The sequence below is a fragment of the Talpa occidentalis genome, unplaced genomic scaffold (genome assembly GCF_014898055.3).
Source record: "Talpa occidentalis isolate TD23 unplaced genomic scaffold, MPIMG_talOcc4v2.1 talOcc4.5, whole genome shotgun sequence".
Taxonomy (NCBI): domain Eukaryota; kingdom Metazoa; phylum Chordata; class Mammalia; order Eulipotyphla; family Talpidae; genus Talpa; species Talpa occidentalis.
In genome coordinates this window covers 83,110,843-83,133,243 of record NW_023604861.1, presented here as the reverse complement: position 1 = coordinate 83,133,243, position 22,401 = coordinate 83,110,843, and the positions used below count along the sequence as shown (strand labels likewise).

The following is a 22,401-nucleotide window of genomic DNA, read 5'->3' as shown; positions in this document are numbered from 1 at the left end:
CAGTCCCATGGTTTCACCAGCAGCGTGAACTCAGAGTTAGCATCTTCATCTGGAGAATGGCCAGAGGCTGCCTCACAGGGCAACATGAATGTGGCTGAGATGAAGGCCATGCACACCCAGCACGACGCCAGAAACGTGGAAAGGACTCGCCACACCTGACTCACTGCCCACAACACCGCTGCCCCAGTGCCTCTCTCACATGCAATCCCTGCCTTTCAACCCTCCCCATCTCAGACGTACCGCAAGTTCCCCACCATCTCTGGTGGTTTCTCCTAACAGCTGAGCCACACCAACCCCCACTTGGGCATGGTTCCTGGGCTAGCACAGGTTACTCAGTCTTCTCTCCTCAAAGGAAGAACCAGGGAATCACCTGGATGCCCCAAAGCCGTGTGTCAGAGGGCTTTGAAGAGTCTTACAGTCCAACATGCAGTACTTTCTGCGCCTGACCTCTGAGTCAGCATCTCCATCTGGAGAACAGACAAAGGCCACCTCATGGTGCAACCTGAATGTGGGTGAGATGAAGGCCCTGCACACCAATTCTGTGAACCCACACATTACAGGGTGAATCCCTGAGCTGCAGGGTCCAGGAAGGCCTTGGAGGTCAAGTTTAGAAGCTACTACAGCCTAGCAGGTAGACAAAGCCAGGAGTCTTGCTCTCAGCGGAGGGGCGAGCAGGGCACAGGTGTGGGGGCATGGAAGAGCACAGTCCACCTGAGAGTGAGCGGTTCAGGCAGGCAGGGGTTGGATGGGGAAGTGGGGGCAGGCAAGCGGAGATAAGGCTGGAGAGTTAAGGAGACCAGAAGGACCCAAGCTTCAGAGTCAGACCTTCTCTTCCTTTGAGCCCTATAGCAGGGGACTCGGGGAGACCCCACAGGAGGTCCTCCTCCCTTGGCAGGAAGCTGTGGGAGACACACTCACCTGGGGGTCAGGAAGGACTCCGGGCAGCATGTGAGGATGAAACCCTCCTGGGACATCAGGGAAAGTTGGGCAATCACAGACCCATCCCTGCTCTGAGAAGGGGGCATAACCAAAGGGGCACTTAGCTTCCTGTAAACTAGCCGTCGGGGCTGTTCAGAACCAGAGGCATGGCAGGAGGGTAGAACAGCCAATGGGCACTCAGCTCAGCCACTGAATGGTTCTGGGGCCGTGTGTTGGTGGGTGTGGTGACAACTGGAGGGGACCCGTGAACACCACGTGCAACCAACCCCCAGCTACCTGGAAACTGGCCCCACCAAGAACAGCTCTGCTCTCCGCTCTCACCCAGAACTTCACAGAAGCCTTACTGTTATTTTTAATACAGTTTGTTTTTAGAAAGGTCAGGGGAAAACCATCAGTTCACAGAGCACAAGGGAGAAAAATAAAACTAAACATAGTGCTCCTAAGATCTGGTCCAGCTTCCAAAATTACATGTTCCCCTTCGGGATGCAGGTGTAATTTGCCGCTCCAGGTCTGGGAGCACGTTCCCACCTTCGTGGTGTCCGAAGACTATAACTGGAGCAGAGGGCTCAAAATTAGCCCGAGCCAGGGCCAGGAGCCCAGGGCAGCCACAGCCAGCCCAGCACCCACCCTACCCCATAGGCTTGGGAAGCAGATCTGCATTTCCTCCAACCTACGTATGCTCCATAATCCCCATCCCCAACACACACACACACACAGACACACACAGGCCGCCAGTCCAAGAGCTGCTCCAAGGAAAGACAGAGAACGAACAGTGGAGTCAGCATACAAGAGCCTCTCTCATGCCAACCATCCTCACCACAGAAAAGAGCTTAAGAGGCCAAACAACCATCCATGGGAGATCCATACCCCCAGAGCCCAAAGGCTCAGTGGACAATCTGCCTTAGACAAACACCTGGATCATCTCTAGAACTGGTCACTCTTGTCAGAAACCAAAACATTTCGAGAAGCCTGAGAAACACTCTGCCTGAGACAGCCTGGTGTCCTGGACATCTGCACAGCATGAAGGGGCACTTCCTGAAGGTGACAGGCTCATCCCAGGAACCGAGCTGACAGGGTGAGAAGGTTGAGCATCAGAGAGAAGGGGCGTGAGGATCCCAGACAGAGGCCAGATGTGGCAAGAGCACACTTAAGCTGAGAAGGGGCCATGGTGGGCTCCACAGCCAGGACACAGAGGTTCAGCAAATTGCCGCATCGCCAGAATGAAACAGGCCACCGAGAAGCAGGGGATGGATAAACGGGCCAGTGGCATCACATTCCCACAGACTTCTTGTCCCTGCAGTGCCCAGAGGCCCAGGCCCTCCATTCTCTCTTGCTGGGGAGAGCAGAGGGTCCCCACCAGAACAATATGGCAAATCATTTGCAAATGGAACCCACTGGCTCCTGGATCAGCCTCAGAATATTTAGTCCTCCCAAATACCAGGGGATGTGCCTGGACCAGCTAAATGGATCGATAAGTCTCAGAGGAAAAAAAATACAGAACCCTCAGTCAGACTATGTCAGGTCCAGTCTCCCTGCTGATCTTGGGGCTCCTTGAGAATGGGCCATGTCTCCTCCATCAGAGAGGAAGCTGGATGAGGGCAGGGCCCAAGTGTCATTGCTCAGAGCAGGCTGCTTTCATTTCCTTCTTCTCCCTCCCCAGCCCTTCCTTTCCTCCCACTGGGGCACACCTCCAGGAGCCCAGATCCCCTCTCTCCACCTCGGCCTGGCCAGCAGCTCTAGCCAGAGTGGCAGTTTGCTCCTACTAAGAGCACAGACCCTGCTCTGGCTCAGACCCCAGGCCCAGTTCACTCATGTCAACTCTGGGAGGATGTCCAGACTTGGCCTCCTCACCGTCTGCCTCTGGCTGTGCTTGTAGCCAGCAATACCCAAAATAGTCCCTTCCCAATCTGAGTCTTCAGACATTTTGAGGGCAGCACACAGAACGGAAATCCTGCTGGGCAAGCCCTGCACTTCCCTACAAGACTCAGACAGGCCCACTGAGGGGGCGGGAAACAGGAGCCAGGATCAGGCGCCTGCAGTTTGGGACTAATTATCTGCCTAACAGCTACAAACACTCCCCCAGGCCAGAAGGCACTAGCATCCTGTGTAGCTAAGTCCTGTGCAGGGTCATCTGAAAATTCCAGCTGGGCTTCCCCCAGCCAAGAGAAGCTCCTCCTCAGACCCATACAGAGTGGGCAGGTCATTCACCCATCACCTACCCACCCACCATTCACCCTTCACCATCCAGACAGACCTCATTGAAGGCCTCCTCTAAGCAGGCTGTCTTGGGCACTGAGGACACAAAAAGGAATGCACCCCAGACACTTCCCTGAGCTTTCTCTAGGAGAAAGCCCTCAGGGAAGATGCTGACATGTAGAGCCAGCAGATCTAAGGCAAGTGCAGTGACTGAGATATGGACAGGATTTGCAAGAGAAAGGGCTGAGCCGGGGCAGAATCCTAGAACGAGGAGACCATCCCTAAGCTGAGCCTTAAAGAATGAACTGGCCAGAGGCATCCCCAGCAGGCAGGATGGGCACAGCCAAGCAGAGCCATGGGGAAGGAGAGAAGGAGAGCTCAGAACTTCTGAGGACTGAGCCTCAGTGAAATTCGAGAGCAAGACCCTTTGTCCCAGCAGCAGCGAGGGCTGCACACCAGACGGGTTCCCTTGGAAGTGGCAGAAAGATGAACAAGGTGAGAGGATGAGAAAGCAGCAGAAGCTGGCCCTAAATATCAGAGAACCCCTCTAAGCACATCTCCAGGGGCAACTCTGAGGATCATGGGCCAATCCAGTACCCAGGTGTGTTCTCTTGTTCTCCAAATAATATTTGATTATGGTTTAAAGAAAACAAACTCTCCCAGAGCGCTACCCCTGCCCTGGGTGGATAGACAGACTGTGGGTCTGAGGACGCGAGTGCTGTCTCTGTCAGCTGGGAGGTTCTGCCTAGGGCAGCCCTGCAGTGCCAGAAGCCCCAGGGGTATAACGCATCGTGCAAAGCCCAGAGGAAGGTGAGGACCAGGAACAGACAGCAGTTCCGGGCGAGTGCTGCAGTTAGGCCATTCTCCATTTCCAGTGCTGGAAGGGTTGGGCCCTTAAAGTGCCCCCCTCAATAAGAGATGTGTGCTTTTTGGTCCTAGGTGGCTGAGCACACAGTAAAAGGATGCCTCTTGCTTGCCCCCAGGGTCAATATCCTTGGAATAAGGCCCCTCTTTGCCCCCTCCCTTCCTTTTCCTGGAGGTGGAGGGCATGGATGGAGAAGCTATTGGCTAGGATGCACGCCCCCTCCTTTTAGCTGCACCCAAGGGGCCACCTAGCACAAGTCCATGCCTGAATCTACCCCCAAGAAAGGTCCTGAGTGGGCGATGGTGATGGAGGCTGAGAGCCCAGCGAGAGCCCAGTTACTCCCTACTGTATTTTCCTGCTCTCGCCTTTGCTCCCCGTCTGATAGCCCCGGTTATCTCTAGGAGAAAGCCCTCAGCATGGCTTTCAAGGTAGAGCGCCATTTTTCTCACATGCTTTGAGAAAAATAATTGGGTTTTGTCCAGAAAACCATATACCTTTTCCTCCACACACTTCCCCCACACTCCAAGCAAACTGAAAGCTCCCATCTGGGTCTCTCCACCTACACAACGTCCGGCCACCAGGATGCAGAAGGTGATGTCTCATAAAGGCCTTGTAATAAGGAAGGTAAGGGAGGATTGGGAAGAGGTGAGGAGGGGGGCAGGGGCAGAGCCAGTGTCTCCCCTGGGACCCAGCACCCATCCTACCTGGATGGGGATGAGGGGCTCTTTGTCGTCTATGTCAATGAGCACATCTTCCCCGGGACTGAGCAAGCTCACATCATCTGTAGGGAGAGCCAGATGTGCACAGGCTTAAGAAAGGGCTCCCCGAGGGTCTCCCCGTCCTCAGCCTCAAGACTCAGCCAGGGAACTGTGAGAGAAAAGCCCCTCGGAGTTGCCACACTTCTCAATCAGTGTCTTTCTCTGCCCTGCACCCAATTCTTCCCTCTCCCATCGCTTCCATTTTCCTTCAATTTCTCTCTTCCTCTCAATTTTCTCTCTTCCTCTCCTCACATCTCTCTTCTCCCTCCTCATCCCATTGAATCCCCACATCTTTCTCTCTCTCTCTCTCTCTCTCTCTCTCTCTCTCTCTCTCTCTCCCTCTCCCTCTCCCTCTCCCTCTCTCTCTCTCTCTCCCTCTCTCTCAACTCTTCCCCACCACCTCCCACTTCAGCCCTCACCTCTCAGCTCCCACAGGCATTAGCACCTGATCTCTGATGGCCAGCCCAGAGCCCAGTAAACTCTGAAGAAGGCAAGATTCCCACCCCTTTGGCCTAACTGAGCAGAAACCACTTCCCATCATGATGGTCCCAATGAGATGAGGGCTCTGGGACACATCTCAGTAAGGCCCACCTGCCCCAAGTCCCCTGCCCTCTCCCTCCCCATCAGCAGCACTCCCCTACCTGGGCCACCCTGTGGGGAAGGACTCTCCTCAGAGTAGGGGTCACATAGGAAGCTCTCCAGGCAGCGGATGGTGCACTGGCCCACCACAGGCTGGCGACCAAACTGGCGGTTGTCAATGACCTTGACCACGATGGGGGGACAGTAGAGCTCCTCCCGGGGCAGCATCTGGATGGAGGGGGAGGGAAGCTCTGGGCCCCGGCCTGAAGCCATCCCTGGGAGTTCTCAGAGGAGGGAAGGCCTTCTGCACAGGGCAAGCCCAAAGAGCAGAGTGACTGTAAACCCCCACATGACCCCCAACCGTCATAAATTCAAAGTGGTGGTTGGCGAGCCCAGGAGCTGGCCAGGGCAGCAGAAGCCACACAGTTTTTCTGTCTGCCTCTTGAATGCTGTGTGCAGAGGCTGACTTTTTCCCCACAGCTTTACCTTCCAAATACATCCAACTCAGCCCGAAGTTAAAACAAGCCTACGTTCCCTGAACCCTGGCTAGCTGGGAAGGGGGAGAGGGGAGAAATTGGCCCAGGACTCAACATTTCTTGCAGACAGTCCCCCCCAAGTGGATACTCAAGAGTTGGCTTGCAGACCCAGATTCTTCTCCCCCCACCCCAAAAGCACTTTGAACACAACTTGAAATAATTTATATGCTCTCCTTCGGTGGCGGCTTTGGCTCAGCCAAGAGGAGGCTCCTGTTGACAGCCACTGGGCCTGGAATTTCTATAGCGCTTTCATCTTGCAGACCATTTTCCTTTCCTCAGACTTGCCTTACTACGGCCACTCAGCCGAGGGAGCCCAGGGAGCTTGGAAAGGGCTCAGGGGCTGAGTATCATGAGGGGGGTCCTTCTGTGGGAGCCAGGCTAGGGGAGGAATAGGTCAGAGAAGGTCTGGAGGAATCAGGAAGATTAGGGCCCTGGGCAGGCCCAGTGGGGAGCTCGCAGGACTGAGAGCTGCCCTGACAGGGAACACAGCCTCAGGAGGGTCCTTGGGGCTTCTGAGGATTGGGATCTGGGTAGGAGGAAACAAGCTGTTCACAGGCCTCAACTCTTCCAGTGAGAAGAGTAGGAGCATTTCTGTTCTATTTTCCCAGAAGAGTGAGGTGGGAGAGGGGCCATGACCTAGAGGGAATCCAATGGGGAGTTGGAGCCAACCCCCACGCTGCTAGGGGCCGCGAGGAAATCCTAGCCACCAGGACTCCGCAAAGGGACAGAAAAGAGGTCAGCTCACCACTTCCATGAAGAGGGTGCATACATCAAAGTTGGGGTTCTTCCGGAGGTTCTTGATGACACAGGACTGCACCGTCTGGCCCCCACATTCAACAATAAGGCTGGGAGAGGAGACACTGGCCAGCTGGTAACTCTTCATGTTCCGCAGTCCCCATGCCAGGATCTGGGGACACAGGATGAGGGGAGCAGCTGGAAAGACTCTGCGCCGGGGGAAAGGTTGGGGCCAGGAAGGGGAAGAGCCGGGCTGCCCCCTGCACCCCGCTATGTGACTGGGCTCACCTCGATGGCAGTACGCTGGAGAACTGGCTTGATGTTCTGGGGAACCATGTAGATGTTGGCCTCTCTCTGGGGTGGTGGGTAGGGCAGGTCTGTGTCCTCTGACTACAGCGGGTGTCAGGTAGAATGAGACAAAGGTAGGAGGAAGATCAAGACAGAGACAAGAAAGGAGGACAGGCAGGTGGAAAGGACATGCATGAAAAGACACAAAGACAGAAAGGCAGACAGATGTGGGGAGGCAGAAAAGAGAGGGCAAGTCAGTGTTTGTCAGCACCATCTTCTCCAGGATCAAAATTCAAGTATCTGGGCTCAGGGTTCAGGTCACCCCATTTCAAGAGAACCCCAGGTCTTCCCTCTTCCTATAATGTAGACTCTGAGTCATCACTGAGCTGCTCAGGGTCTCTCCATCCCTGACACATGCACTTGAGCACACACATGGGTATGCACTGCCCACCCCATCCTGGCTCATGCATTCCAGCCCCTCTCAGTCCCAGAGAGAACCACATAGCTCCCACTAGCCTGGTTCTCCTGGCTCAAACCCTCCGAGTTACCATCCACACTGGTACCCTAGCTCCACCACCCACACACCTCCCACCCCCACCCCCATACCCCCTCCTTGCACGCCTATTCACCACAAGGACAGAACACCCCCACTGTGAACCAGAAAGAGTGTTCATGAATGGAGAAAGGAGATATCAATGCAAAGCAACCACTGGCAACAAAGGTACTGCTAGGGAGGCTCCTTCACCATTAAGACCAGAGATGAGAGTGGCACACAGCAACTCTGGTCCACTAAGGCTTGCCAAAAAGACATGGGCAAGAATCCCCAATGATCATAAAGAGCTGCAGCGGGAAGCAGCAGAACAATGAGAGCCAGAACTGCCGTGGGTCAGCCACCATTTCATGGTGGCTCGGAACACAGCCTCTGGCTCTCCCTCTTATTGAGTGAAGTAAGTTATTTCACCTCTCTACAGCCCTTTTTTTTTTCCAACTTTCATCAAGTTTATTAAAAGTTACCAACCTGCCAAGGTCAGCGAGCTTGAAGAGGTTAATCCAACATATAGAAAAGTGCCTGGTTCACATAAACTCGCAATGCGACAACTAGCCCTCATTTCACCTTTGCCACAACTAAAGGAAAGATGTCCCTTTCTTAAGACTCTTTACTTCCATGTCAGAAAAATCATCATAGCTTACTAGTTGTTAGAACAAGACACTCTACTGCCACCTACTGGAAAACTGTTGTACTAGATACGGATATGGAAATTGCACCCCTTAGACAAGGTGCCCTTGCACAGTGCACAACCTTTGCGTCCACACACAGAGGTCCTGACACCAGGAAATGTTAACTGTAATGAAAAGAGCCGTGCTGGACACTTCGCAGAGTTTGCCTCATGTAATCTCATTAAATAAACAATGGGATCACTGCATTCATTCCTCAACGACTTGCTTTGGGTTCTTTCTCGAAGGCTGGTGCACTTATCTACAGAAGCTCTGACACACTGGGATCATCTGGAGTAAAGAAACACACCAGCTTCCTCGGTCTTCATGAATCACCTTGCAGCCAAATCCAGCTGTCACCCCTGCTCAATGACACGCTGAGGATGCAACGCCTCTCTGGCCTATAATGGTAAGCAGCTTGTTTCTAGAATCAGACAGACCTCTGTTCTAGCTCTAGCCCTGCCACTTCCTAAGTCTTTGAACTTGAACAAATGACTCAGCCTCTGTGACTGAGTATCTTTGTATGGAGATCGGTGGGAACCATGCCTATGGAGTTACTCTGAGAATTCAGTGAGATAACAAATGCAAGGTGTATCTGGCATATAGGGTGCATAATAAACAGAAGTGTCTCTAATGATTACTCCATTGTTGTCAGCATGTGGCTTTTACTGCTTTTATTGTATTGGTCCCCCAAGGTAATCTGAGGGGAGTAGAAGCATCAGCTGCATCTCTCAGGACCGCACAGCTACCCTATCACCAGGGCACCAAGGGTGGGAATTCGTTATCTCTCCAGACTCACAATCCAGGAGCCATGATGGAGGAAGCACCTGCACTACTAGGCTGGCCATGAGACAGATGCCTCAGGAGAGGTGGTGTGCAGGGCAGACCTGGGCACAAGTCCAGGGAGTGCCGTGTGCAGTACAGTCCACAAGACTGGAGCCGGGATGGAGACAGCCCTGCAGAGATGCCAAGGCCACTGGCAGCAGCAGCTGTGCATCCGGGCTCCCTATCTAAGAGTATGGTTCAGCCTGAAGGCCCGTTGGTGACCTGCTAGAGATGGATCCAGCCCAGTGTGGACCCAGAGTCCAAATCCCAGGATGAAAAGGGGTACAAAGTGTTCAAGTCCCCAGAGGGGGGCAGAAAAACCAAGCTTTTTTCACATGGTTGCCACGTTCTCCTGAAATCACCCAAGAAAATTCACTACTCTATTTCCACTAGAACATTCTCTCCAAGCCCCAAACTCTGGGTAGCATCCCTTTGATTCCTTTTTATCCCTCATTTCAAAGTTCCATCTTTCTTTCCAGGCTCCCCTGAGCTCCGTGGTAATGACTTTCTCTCTATCTGCTGAGGACCAGGCTCCCCACTCTCAGGAACACGTTCAGTGAGGACAGGGAACAAGAACCTCCAGAAACTGAGGTTCCAGTACCGTTTTGATGAGGCCCTGGAGGAAGAAGGCAGGAGCACACAGCTGTGGAGCGCCAGGCCCAGCGGCAGAGCAGGGAGACAAGCAGAGAGAGTGGTTAAAGAGTCATCAGAGGGCAGCTTCCTGGGCACAAGGCCACCATGCTCATCCCAAGGCCACCACCATGTACCCTGCTGTCCCTGCAGTCCCAGAATATCCTGTTCCCTGCCATTTGTTGCCACTCCCCAGGACTACTGCTTCTGTGGGGCCCCACCCTGCCCAGAAAGCTAACCACAGTCTTCTGTTCCCTCCCCACTGTCCAGTGTACACACCACACTGCCTGTCACTACTGCCAGTTACCACAAGTTATCAACCTGCTGGTGATCACTGTGTCACCTCTGGCTCCCTGGCCTCTTCACGTCCAGTCCCCCCTGGTTTTCCATGCTATCTGCTGGATCTTTTCCTTCCCCATTTAAAGACTCTCTGGCCCATCCACACCCTCCTTCTGTGTCATCTCCGCAGCCTCGCTCCTCTCCAATCTCTTCCTGAAAAGGGCCACCCCTCCTTCACTTGCACCTAGCCCTCTGCCCAGCGCATTCTGCTTCTGTCCCCTGCACCCCCTCACTGGAAACTTCCTTCTCCAAAGTCAACAAGGACCTGCTTGTAGGTCAACCCAAAAGACACTCACGGGCTCTTATCTCTCACTCCCTCAGCAGCATCTGCCAGTTGACCTTGGCCTCCTTCCTAAAACTATCTCTCTGGTTCTGTACTGCTGGGCCCTCCCCACTGCCCACCTCTGTTTGCTTAGAGTTACTCACTCAGTAGCCTCCCCACTCCGCTCGGCCCTCTCCCAGCTTTCTGCTCCCAAACATCTTTCCTAAACCCTGGGCTCACCTTCTCAACCTCTTATTGCTCAGTTAATTCATGTGACCTACTGACCTCTCACACCACCCTGCGCCGTGTCCATCTGTCTTCTCTGAACTGGATTCTCTGGATTCTCTGTCTCCCACCTCAAAACCTGCCATATTCAAATGTCATCTCACAAACCACCCCACCATCCACCCTGACAACCATGCCAAAAAGTCACATACCACCCTGCACTTTAACCCCCTTGTCGCCATGTCTGATAAATCACCACCCTTGCCAATTCTGTCCCAAATCTCTGCCCCATCCATCCACCTGTCTTCTGTTCTGGGTTCCAGCCCCCACCTTTCCTTGCCTGGGTCCACCAGCAGCCTCCTATGCGGTCTCCTTGCACAACCCCTCCCAACAACTGATATGTGCTGTACTCTGCAGTCAGGGGAACTTTCTAGGAATGCCACTCTCTGCTCAGGATGAAGTCCAAACTCCTCAACATGACCTCCAAGATCTTTCACCTGACTCCTGCAGACTTTCTGGTCACACCTCTCACAGATACCTTTCCCCTCCGGGGTTTCAGGTAGGGATGAGCCCCTTGCCACACATCCTCCTCACTACCTGCTTTCTGGATACTAGGAGGCCGCAGGGGGCACCAAGCTCTGTTTACCTTAGAAGCTTGGACTCACTGGTTCTTCTGTCTAAAGCGCTCTCCTGCCCACCTACCTAATCAGTCTCCTCCTACTTGGACTTCTGGTCTCCCTTGGAATCTCCCTGGTGCCTCGAGTCTACATCAAGCACCCCTGAGGCTCCCCTAGCAACTTGACTCACTCCCACCGAGAGACACACCACCCTGTGCCATCTCTGTGTGTGTCCATCTGTCTGTGGCCCTGGGTAAACCAGTAATTCTGCACACAGCACCCATTGCTGAATCCCCTGTGCAACAAAGTGTTATGAATGAAGTGAGGGAGGGAGGGAGGAGACATGGCAGAGGGAGGAACAGGGAGGAGCAGGTATATGAATAGGTGAAGAAGCAACTCCAACATATCCCCCCCTCGCTTTGCCAACAGTTATCTGCTCCAGCCAGATCCATGGGTCCTCACAAAGCTCTCCTCCCTGGGGGCTGCTTATGGCTCCCTGTTTGAATGGGCTTCCCTTACCATCTTCCTGAATCTCACACATCATTCAGGGCCTAGTTCAAGATCTCCACCCGCCAGAAAATCGCCCCAAGCACTCCAGAAACTTCTTCGAACCCTACCCTCTGACTTCTTTAGCTATAAGAGCCAAATCTGTGGCCCAGGTTTCAAAGTTCTTAACTGGTCTCCTACAGCTTACACGAGAATCCCGCAGCCCCAGCCAGAGGGTCAGTTTCTGTGTGTGAGTTTCTCAACTTCTTTCTGGTCCAGTTCCACCCAAGGATACAACAGCCCCCTCCCCGCCCCCCGCCCCGACAGTGATCCTGAATGGAGTTGAGGACAGACTCTGAGGACCACAGTCATCAAGGGCAGCCATCTAATACAAGTCTAATTAGATGAAGCTACATTTAACCAGTCCCTTCCTTGCTCACCCTCCCAGCCACCCTGAATGCAGGGAAGACCTGGGGTTGCTATGTGATGGGGTTCTAAGGTGTGCAGGACTAACAAGGCTGGGCAGACCCAGAGTACAAGGACCCAAGTGAAGCTCTCTCTCCCACTAGAGCAGAGTCTACCCAGATGTTCCTGCTTTCTCTCCTGCTGGGCAGCTCAGTACAGGGAGTCAAGGCTCTGAGCCACAGGGGGACTTTATCCCCCATCCTAGGGCCACTACCCTCAATAGGTGTTCATCCCCAGGGTGGGGCAGGGGTGTACTGGCAAGCCCCTCCAGCTGCCTGGGTCAGTCCTGTCACCAGCAGTTCATAGACCCTCACCTTGCCCAGCAGGGTTCAATCAGGGGACCCTCTGGACATTCAGATCCTGGCTCCTCTGGGAGCTCCAGGCAGGGGCAGCCAGGCGGGCTGGGAGGGCTCCATTGTCTGCCTGCCCCACCCAGCTCGTTAGGAACAACATGTTGCTCTAATTACACTTCCCAGGAAAAACAGTGTTTTAAATTAAGGCCTTGGGGGAGGGAGAGGGGGATGGGGACCACTGGGTTTATTTTCCTGATTGCAAAACATCAAAATTTTTCTTCTAGTGAATCTGGGGTGCAGGAGAGTACCTCGTGTACATGTCAGACTAAAAGTCATACCCTTTGGCCTAAATTTGGTGGGGCAGGTGGAATGACATCTGGTTTGGCCCTGTGAAAATGGCTATGGAGCATGCAACCCCTGCCACCAAGGCATCGCCTGCCTGCCAGCAGGGAGAAGGCACAGAACCAAGGTAACATTCCAAATCACCGCCCCTTAAATGGTCAGGACCCCTAAGCCCCTGCTCGTGCCTACAGGGTCGCCATGTGGGGTCTTCCTCTGCACAAACTCCACATCCGAGGGGCCCTGGTGATTAAGGAATTGCACTCACCTCTCCTGCTGTGTGCGTGCATGTGCATGTGTGTGTGTGTGTTCTCACAAGTGTACACACACACACACACACTCACACGTGCATGTGCACACTCTCCAGTTCTCAGGAAATCTAAAATTGCCGTTTCTTTGAACTCATTCCCCTTGGCAACAGGGACCGCCTTTGTTCTCCAGACAAAAAGGAAAAGAAACGAGACAGAGGGCTCAGAAGAGGCGGGGAGAAGGAGGGAGAGAGGGAGCCAGGGCCAAGGAGCAAACAGAGGAAGAGGGAAGCACGAAGGGAGAGCTGGGAGAGGGGAAGGCCAGCAAGCCTGGAGAGGAGGGGGAAACAGCATAGGACACAGACAGAAAGACAGACTAGAGAGCGGGAGGGAAGCCCTCCTCCACCCACACCCTCTGCAAGAACCCAGGTCTCCCCGATGGACCAAACCTCAAAAGACACAATTCAACTGTTCCCTCATCCCCACCAAGAGCCCCCAGAGTGGGGCTCTCTGGATAGCTATCAAGCCTGAGGGTAGGGGACCTTGTTGCCACAAAATTGGCCCTCGGCAGTGATGTGCCCCCAGCCAACACATTGCCTCCTGGGCCCCTGTCCCCTACCCCTTCTGCCAATCCCTGCTTCAGAAGCCAGCTCTGGGTCACCTCTTCCAGGAAGCTCTCCCCACTGGCCTCCATCTGCTCTGGGAGCCTCGGCTATCCTTAAACCATCCCTTAGAGTCACCCAAGCTTCCCAGATGACCCCTGGTCCTGCCCCTCACTCCCAAGCCCACAACCCCCTGCAGCCAGACAGCTTCCTGACATACTCATGTGCCCTCTGCTCCCACAGTCTCAAGGGCCCTCATGTGGCTTTTCATGGCCCTCCAGGAAGGCTGAAGTATCCTTCACAGGGATTAGAGTGGGAGCCTGGAGGGGCTGAATGAGGGACACAAGGCAGCAAATAAGACAGAAAAATGCTGCCAAGGCCAGAGATTCCCTTCAGGACCAGAGCAGTAGCTGGGCTAAGCTGCCTCCATTCCCTAGGAATTCTTAAAAGCAAATAACACCCCGGTTCTTGACATGAGGCTTAGCCCTCAGGTGCAGAGGAATGCTTGACCTGTGGACCCCAGGGCAGGGGAGGGTGTTTCTAGGGCCAGGGGAATCTCAAGATCAGCTTCTAGCATTGCTCCCTAGGCCAGCTGGTACTCCCCTGCCTCAAACCTTTTAAACCTATGGGTCCAGCCCAGCCCTGTGCCCAGCAGACCCTCAGGACCTGCTGACCTGTACCCCACCTCAGTCTGCGGCCTGGCCAACCCCGCAGAAGGACACTTGGCCCTCTTCAGGGTTTGGCCCAAAATCTACAGATTTTGATTTGCTTCCTGACAAGACCACAGCCAGATCCCCGCTCTCGGAATCTGAGCCTTCACTGTTCTATATTGCAAATCCAGTTACTAAGGATTTTAACTTTTTTTAATAACTCATCCCTGGGCTGGGTCTTCTTCAGAGCCGGCTGTGGGTTTTGGCCACAGAGTGCTCTCAATCAAGACAGAGGGCTCCGTGCTGCTTCCCTGGACAGCACTCTGCTCCCCTTTCCAAATCGGCAGTCTTTCGCAACTGCAGCCAGAAGCAGGAGGCTGCCTGTCAGGCGCAATTACAGCCAGCTCGCTTGGCGGACCCCACCTCGGTCTGGGAGTGAAAGGAAGTGAGGTAAGGGGCGCCAGGCCTGTGAATCCCACATCCTGACCCTGCACTCAAGTCCAAATTACACTGAAAATGTCAAATGGTGTCCACTCCCAGCCTGGGGATTCCCTGATGGCCGGAAGTGGCTGCCTGTTCCCAGCCCCCATCCACCAGGGCTTGCCTTCCTGTCTGTCCACCCAAGCCTCTGCCCCTGCTACCCTGCTCACACATGAGGATCTGCTCACGGATGCACAGGAGGCCAACGAGAATGTGCTGCTCATGCCACCCAGCAAAAGGATAGAGACTTGCTTCCTTGGAATACAAACCCAAAACTTCTCCCAGAACCTAGCAATCCCCAACCTATCCCATCCCCTGAATCAGCCAGGCCCTAACTGAACTTGGCCCCTTGGGTCACCTTTCTGCAACAATGTCTAGGTGATGTCACTTCCACCAGACAGGCTTCCTTGACTATACTGGCCCCTTACAAATATTTTATTCCTTAAAACATGCTACCTGGTAATCAGCCAGATGAGACTCTGTATCGCTGCCCACGAGATCTGGGAGAATCTGGCCTCCAACAGGGTAGCAAGATTTCTGAGGCCAGAATCATACCAGGACACACCCCAGGAAGTCCTGGCTTCAAGCAGAGTGTGAGGAATGAAATCCAGACAAGACTCTGTGTGACAGATGCCCATTAGGAGCACCAGAAACCCAGAAGTCTGGCTTTTACCCTCCCTCTACTCACCTACCCCAGCCACAAGCCACTCCCACGAGGGCCCGGCTCACCTCTTCCAGGATCCCTGATGTATCCTGCACCTGGCCCACACCACGGGATGTTCCGCATCCAGGAGGTGATGGAGGGAGGAGAGAGGAGAGGGTAAAAGTTCACAGTGAGTGACAGGGAGGACTGGGCTGGGGTAGAGATCAGTGCACCAGACGTCACCCTGAGAGGGGCTGACAAAACTGCCTCCCATGGAGGTGAGATCACCTCAGCAAGGTCATCCATGCAGTCCCTGGGATTCTATGGATGATGACACAGAGGACTGCTGGGAGAGGTCAAGGCATATACCTAGAGTCCAGACATCTCTGGAAGTGGCAGAGAAAGGAAAATGAGAGGCAGGTGGCCAGGAGTGTCTGGACCCCATGCAACTGCCCCAGGAAGCAGACGGGCCTGAGGCTGTTCATGCTGGAGCATGAGAACTTGGGGAACCAAGAAGAAACAACCTAAGAACAAAGGCTTAGAATAGACAGGAGAGAGAAGAGGAGAGGATCTAGGGGCCCAGGGAACAGGAGACAGGGTACAGAGAGTGGGGTGGGGGCAGCAGGGCAAAGGAGGCCCTGCCTGGTAAGAACTGGCCCTCCCCGGGGGAAGGCATCTGGAGCCCTCTGACTGTGTCTCAAAGCTGCAGCTGAGTGTGGCAGAGAATAGCATATCCTGAAACAAATGAGGCTGGGCACAAGGAAAAGGTCATCATTTTCTACCATGACCCATGAGGAGAAGGAACGAGAGCAAGGAGAAGGCCATGAAGCCCACGTCAGTGGTAAAGGAAAGAAACAATGAGGTGGGGAGTCCAGTCTCAATCAGAGCTTCCGAAACCCCAGCCTGTGTCAGATCCCTTGCAGGGCTTGCCAGCTCACTCACTGGTTGCTGCGCTGCCCCTCAGGGGTCAACCTCAGTCGGTTTGAAGTGGAACCCAAGAGTCAGCATGTCTAACAACACCCCAGATGAGGCTGATGCTACCGCTCGGGTTGATACTTTGAGAAGCACTGGGCCTAATCACTAGGTCTTAGCCTTGGCTGCACGTTAAAATCCCATGGGCAGCTTCGAACAGCACCAGTGCCTGGACCAGAGACTTCTGCTCCTGGGGGCTGGGGCCTGAGCACTGGTCATTTTTAACATTACCCATGGGATTGTAATATGCAGGCTGCTGAGCACCACTGGGCTGGAGGACCACGAGGTCTCTTGAATCTGAGCGTCTACGATTCTCAGATTTCTCAGGGCAGAAAAGCAGGAAAAGCCCAAGCTGGGCAGGGACCCAGTCCCACCCACCCTGCCCCACGGGCCCACCGTGCCCTCCCAGACTTGGGCCAGTTCTTACCAGGCAGGGCCTCCTTTGCCCTGCTGCCCCCACCCCACCCTCTGTACCCTGTCTCCTGTCCCCTGGGCCCCTAGATCCTCTCCCCTTCTCTCTCCTGTCTAGTCTAAGCCTTTGCTCTTAGGTTGTTTCTATAAACACAGGGAGGCTGACAATGAGTTTGGAGGAGAAAAGGTAAGAGCGAGACTTACCTCAAATCCAGGAATATGGTGGATGGCCGGCTAGAGTAAAGAAAAAGAGAACTTCACAAAGCGGGAAGGGGGTCCAGTGGCCTATGGTGAAGGACTGTGGGTGTTTTGGGGCTGGGTATGTTGTGGTGACATAATCTGAGGAGGTATGGACCTATTCCCCTAAATCACAGTGTTGAAACCAGACACCTCAATAAATATAAATAAATTTTTAAATGTTTTTTAAATTAATTGATTGGGGAAAAAAGAGTTTTTCTTGTCTCAAGGCCCCATCACCCCCTCTTTGCCCTGGCCAGACACATCTACAACCACAAAACAACACTCATGGAATGTGGCCGTGGGCACAGTCCAGGGTTTTCAGACTCTGTTCTTTGGAGGCCAAGAGACTCCTTGGAGCGCCTGAGAGTGATGTGCAGGGGGAAGCCAGATGGGCATCTGTGCCCCCTGCAAACACTCCACCCAAAAGAGCACTCTTCCAACCAGCTTACATATTGGGGTGCATGTCACACTAAGAGTAAGTTTGAATATAGGGCTTTAACCCTAGTTTATAGGAGAGGAGTAGTTGACCCAGAGTCATGAGGCAAGGCCAGGGCAAAGCCCTAGAATGGAGGTTCTGCCCTTACCTGGAGGCCCCCCAACACAATAAGGCTCCCTACCCCAGATCACAGAGATCCTCCTCTCAGAAACCACTTCAGGATATGACCCAGGGAAAAATACACCCCAAGGCCAGACGATTCAGACATGCTGGTGCAGTTCAGACTCCAACTTTCTACCCAGTGTTAGATCATATCCTGATTTGGGGTTCAAAAAACCAGGGCAAACCCATGGCAGGAGGTTTGATTTCCAGAGGTGACTCTTCAGTGTTTCCCACTGAATCAGGTCCTTGGCAGAGAAGAAGGATGTACTGACAGCCCCTCCATCCATAGGGGCCTCCCCTGTCTGTGTCTCCCCCCACCCCCGCCTACCTCTTGTCCTCCCCCACTATTTACTCTCTGCCCAGGTCTCCCAGATCTGGATGTGGACTAGTCTCACCTTCTTTCTCTGGATGAGCTCAAAAGAGGCCAGCAGCTCGCCTGCCGGCTGATTGCCCCTACTCAATGGAAACCAGGCCAGCCGGGGCATCCGTTCCAGACTCGGCTGACAGATGCAGCGTCCCAGAAACTCATCTGCACCCTAGAGCAGGAATGGAGAAAGAAGAGTAGAGTCCCCCAATCCAGGGCCCTAAGTGGGTCTGAGTAATCATCAGGCCTATATCCTGCCACCTGAAAGGGCCTCAGGAGTCAGGGCACCCCCTGGTGCAGGTGGTGGACAGGTTCCCTTAGAAGGATTCAAGGACAGGCTGCTGAGAGTGCCCCCCAGCCATGGTTGCTAAGCTTGAATTCCCACCTTGGTGGGGATGCTCCTCTGTGTGTCCAACAAGCAGTGGCCTTGCTTGAACGTAATCAAACTCTGAGCCCATTAGAGGGAAGAGCGGCAGCCTCCCAGCATTTCTGTGATGCCCCCACATCAGAGAAATGGTGTTTCACGATCCAAGGACTTGGGTATCTCCTGCTCATTTCACCTTTAAATCCTCCCCACTTTCCAGATTGATCATGCTCTTTCAGTTACATGAGTCTTGTCAGATGATGTTTTCATGTTACTATTCTGTTGCTCAGGCACTATCCATGGCTCCCGGTTGCCTGGACGATAAAGTCCAAACTCTCCCCTGGCCACAGAAGGTCCGCCCTATACATCCTCTACTCCTCCGCTGGCTCTCACTCCCTGGCCTTTGCAAATGCCATTTCCCCCAGTCCTACTACTCTCTGCACTTCTCAGTCATCACTCATAGCCCTGTCCAAACTCGGCCCTTCTTTCTTGCCAAGCTGTGCTTCTGGCCTTGTGGCTAGCTTCCCGAGGGCAGGGGCAGCAGGCAGAAGCAGGGTCTCAGCCAAATGGTGCGGCCATCCTCACCAGATCCAGAGCAGGACCGGGAAGCAACGCTGCCTACAGTCACCTCACTGATAGGGACATTGCCCGAGAACCTTTCTGGAATGGCCACCAACTCATACATGAATGCCATATCGGCAGGTGACATCAGCACCAACAACTCATAGACACCAGCCACAGCACTAGGATCCTGGAAGCTCCTGTGAGCTGGGTGTTGTCCCTTCAGCTGCTGGGTCGTGGAGAGGTTTGGAGCGGGGGGATCCCTGAAGAACCCAGGCAGCCAGGCTCAGGGCAGAGAGGGGTATGTGATCACAGCCTCTGCTCACCCCTTGACCCTGGAGCCCACCTACTCAGATGAGACCACAGCTGTCTCCTCTTGGGAAGCTGCCACCCAGGCATTGGCCCTCAGAGGACAGACAGGGTGAAAGGAGGTGGGATGCCACAGGAAGAGACATGGTCCTGTCGGCCTTCATCACCACTTTCACCAACTTCTGCTCAGCCCCATGGCCCAGCCCCCTCCTAGTTTTCCTGCCTCAAAGGTACCAGGCCATAAGCTCATCCCCAGAGACAGCCTCCAGTTGCTTATTCCCCCCATGAAGTCAGCTTTTCCTTCTGAGGGAAGCCCAGGCCTGCATTTCCCACTGCCAGCTAATTCACACTACCTGGTGGGGTGTCCTAAAAAGTATCACCTTACCCCACCTCCTGGTCACCACACCCTCTAAAGCCCCTGACACTCAGTATGACCATTTTTTTCTAGAAACTTCTTCCCAATCTTGCCCCTCCCCTTTCATAACGTTGCTGCTCCCAACCCAGGCCAGGCCTCTTTGCCAAATGTTCCATTAGCTGACACAATCTCTCTCTCCCAACAGCATCCCACCTCCTCATTCTCAAAGGTTGTTCTGTGCCCATCACCCCCCGGCACCCTGGCCTCACACTCCTTTCTCCTCCTCCTCATCCTGCCCACGCTCTCCTCTTTCTCTCGCTTGTCCCCATGCTATATGGAATGTCCCAGTTTGGGTGGTTGCGTCTCCCAACACCTAATCCCACATTTCCTTCAGGGCCTGGGTCTTCCCCACAGTCTGCCCTCACATTTCAGATCACAGCTTTCTCTCCCTCCTAGGAAACTTCTAGAGCTGTGCTGTCAAAGACTATAGCTATTAGCCACCTATGGCCATTTGAATTTAAAGTTTAATTAAACCTAAATAAAGTTTAAAGCCAGCTTGTGCTAGCCACATTTTGGCTATCGATGGCCTCGGGCCGCAGGTGTTTCCACCTCGGACAGCACAACTATGGAGCATATCCATCAGAGCAGGACATTCTTTTGGACAGCTCTGGTAGGAGGACCCTCCCTGGTCATGGCTCTACTGCCATCAAGCCACAAGGCACTCAGGGACAAGCATCTCAGGAGAGGGTTCTCTGCTCTGTCTCACTAGAGGGTTCCCATCTCAACTGGGAACCCTAAGCAAAGGGGCCAGTAAACAAGCATTTGACAAATGTTTGTGGAGCCAATCCAGCTCTCTGATGGGGAGAAGGGGCTGGCCTGGGAGCCTCTAAGCAAGTCAGAGACAGAGAAAACCCCAGCTCCTGACCCACAGCCAAGCGCCCTCTCCAGGTCTGCCCTCTCTCTGCCGCGGGCACTGCACATGTGCTAGCAATCCGTTTTTAATTACTCTAAAGTAGTATTAACCACTCCATAGCCTGTGGGGTCAGGGGCGAGGCCATCCTCAGGCCCAGTCTCCGGAAGCCCCCATCTGGTGGGGGACCTAGCACTCACAGCAGCTTCTACCAGTGGACTCTGGGAGAGGGTGGCATTGAGGTGGGCAGACTCACATAGGTGTCGTGGTCATACAGCTCCACCACGATGCAGGGCGGCTGCTCGGCAACGCTGGCTGGCTCACCAAAGATCTCGATCTCATAGAAGATGAGGGTCTGGTCCCAGGTAGGGTTCAAGGTGTTCTTTACCACCACTGTCTTCTGGCTCTGGTGCAGGAAGGAGACGATCGCATAGGGATCTGTGTGGGTCAGGTGCCAGGAAGGGAGACAGGACACGCAGAGCCATGAGAAGTTGCCGGCTAGGCGCCACATGACCACAAGAGTGGAGGCTACTACTCTGGAACAACCATGGTCAGGCTGGAGCCCATTTCCCCAGGGGGCTCTGTCCACCCTCTAGCAGACCAGTCGGTGGGCCACCAGGGGGAAATGGAGCTGGAGTGCAGGCAAGTGGGTAACGCCCCCTTCTGGGCTCCTTTCTTGGGCTGGCTGCTGGGGAAAGGTCCAGCAGATGGAAGGAGTGCATGGATGATTCATTCATTCAGTCACTCACTCATCCAACAAGCATTTATTGAGAGCCTTCTGCATGCCAGAAGGTACAAGGTGGTGAGAATAATGGAACAAACAAGAATCCATACAAGCAAATGTAAAAATTTTAATTTTAATCAATGCTTTGAAAATAGCTATAATGTGCACTAAAGCTTATGAGGGAAGGAAAGTAGAGCAGACACCTTAGAGCCATCCGACTGGCGTGCCTTGCGAGCACTGCTCGGCTACCACATGGAGAATGCACAGAAGGGGCAGAAGTGGGCACAGGAAGACTGATTATGAGGCTACTGCAACTACTCTAGTGGCAGTGGCGGTGGCTTAGACAGGCACAGGGTACTGAAGAGAAGCACATGGACTCAAGAGCTGTCTAGCACTGACTGGTGTCAGAGGAACCATAAAACCCCCACACTTCTACTGCCCCAAACTCCTTCCCAGCCTGCCAGCTTTGGTCACACTGGCCTGAAACCCACCTAATTGTCATTCCCTCTGCTTAGACCCACAGGGAAGTTGGAGTCACTAAAGAAGATTCTAGGGCAGTGATTCTCAAATGTGAGCATTAACAGTATCACCTGGAAGGCTTACTCAGACTGAAACTCTGATTCATCAGGTCTGGGATGGGGCCTGAGAACTTGCATGCCTAAAGTGTACATTGCTGATGCACCTTTCAGGCCAACCTTTGGAAACTCATACAGGAGAAAGTCCTATAAGACTGAATGCATATAATTTGGGAGAGACACAGAGGGCCTAGAGGGAGGGACTCCTCCAAGAGCTCCCATTAGGACTTCGACCTAGGGATAGAGTCCAATTTGCCACCATTTTGTAAGCCTCAAGGTGTCAGATGCTGAGGGCACACGGACAGGAGAGTCTGGGGATGCAGGAAGCTGGCAGCTGGGTGCTGGAGGTCTGGGAAGGCTGAGCCCAAATGACCTGACATATGCCCTAGACCCTTGACCCCTGCTCCATCCTGCAGCACCTTGCATCCTCTGAGCCTTGCAGTATAGACCTAGTGCCCCCTCTAGTCCCCATGTGACCTCCAGAGGGCCCCAATCCTGAGATGCCCAACTGCGATCCTGGGGCTAGGATGGGGAGACAGAACTTCCCCACAAAAGGAGGGAGTAGGTCAGGCTCCTTGGCCATAAGAAAGCCAAGTGGCACACATGGCCACTGTGCAGGAGGTAGCAGAGTGAGCACAGATGAGATGGGAGGGCTGGGGTGGGCAATGAGGGTAGCAGGGTTCAAAATTGTGGCTGTCACCCAAGGGACTAGTTTTAAGGATGAGGGGATATAAGTTAGAAGGCAGAGACTATTAGCATTTGCTGGCAAAATAATGCTGGGTTTGGCTAACAAGAGGCAGCCA

At 53.8% G+C, this 22,401-nt stretch overlaps 1 protein-coding gene across 9 annotated transcripts in view; it reads right to left on the bottom strand.

Moving 5' to 3' along the window:
* DYSF (dysferlin) overlaps positions 1-22,401 on the bottom strand; it is a 204,254-nt gene that overhangs the window by 58,298 nt on the left and 123,555 nt on the right. For 8 of the 9 annotated variants that reach the window (XM_037527598.2, XM_037527600.2, XM_037527602.2 and 5 more), the window contains 8 exons: positions 20,556-20,737; positions 17,832-17,972; positions 16,803-16,832; positions 15,302-15,331; positions 6,897-6,998; positions 6,619-6,780; positions 5,400-5,565; positions 4,705-4,781 (listed from right to left, as the gene is read on the bottom strand). In XM_037527598.2, coding sequence (XP_037383495.1) covers positions 4,705-4,781; positions 5,400-5,565; positions 6,619-6,780; positions 6,897-6,998; positions 15,302-15,331; positions 16,803-16,832; positions 17,832-17,972; positions 20,556-20,737 — 890 coding nt within the window. Of the gene's footprint in view, positions 1-4,704; positions 4,782-5,399; positions 5,566-6,618; positions 6,781-6,896; positions 6,999-9,537; positions 9,580-15,301; positions 15,332-16,802; positions 16,833-17,831; positions 17,973-20,555; positions 20,738-22,401 lie in introns of all 9 variants that reach the window. The other variant, XM_037527596.2, reaches the window with a different exon arrangement.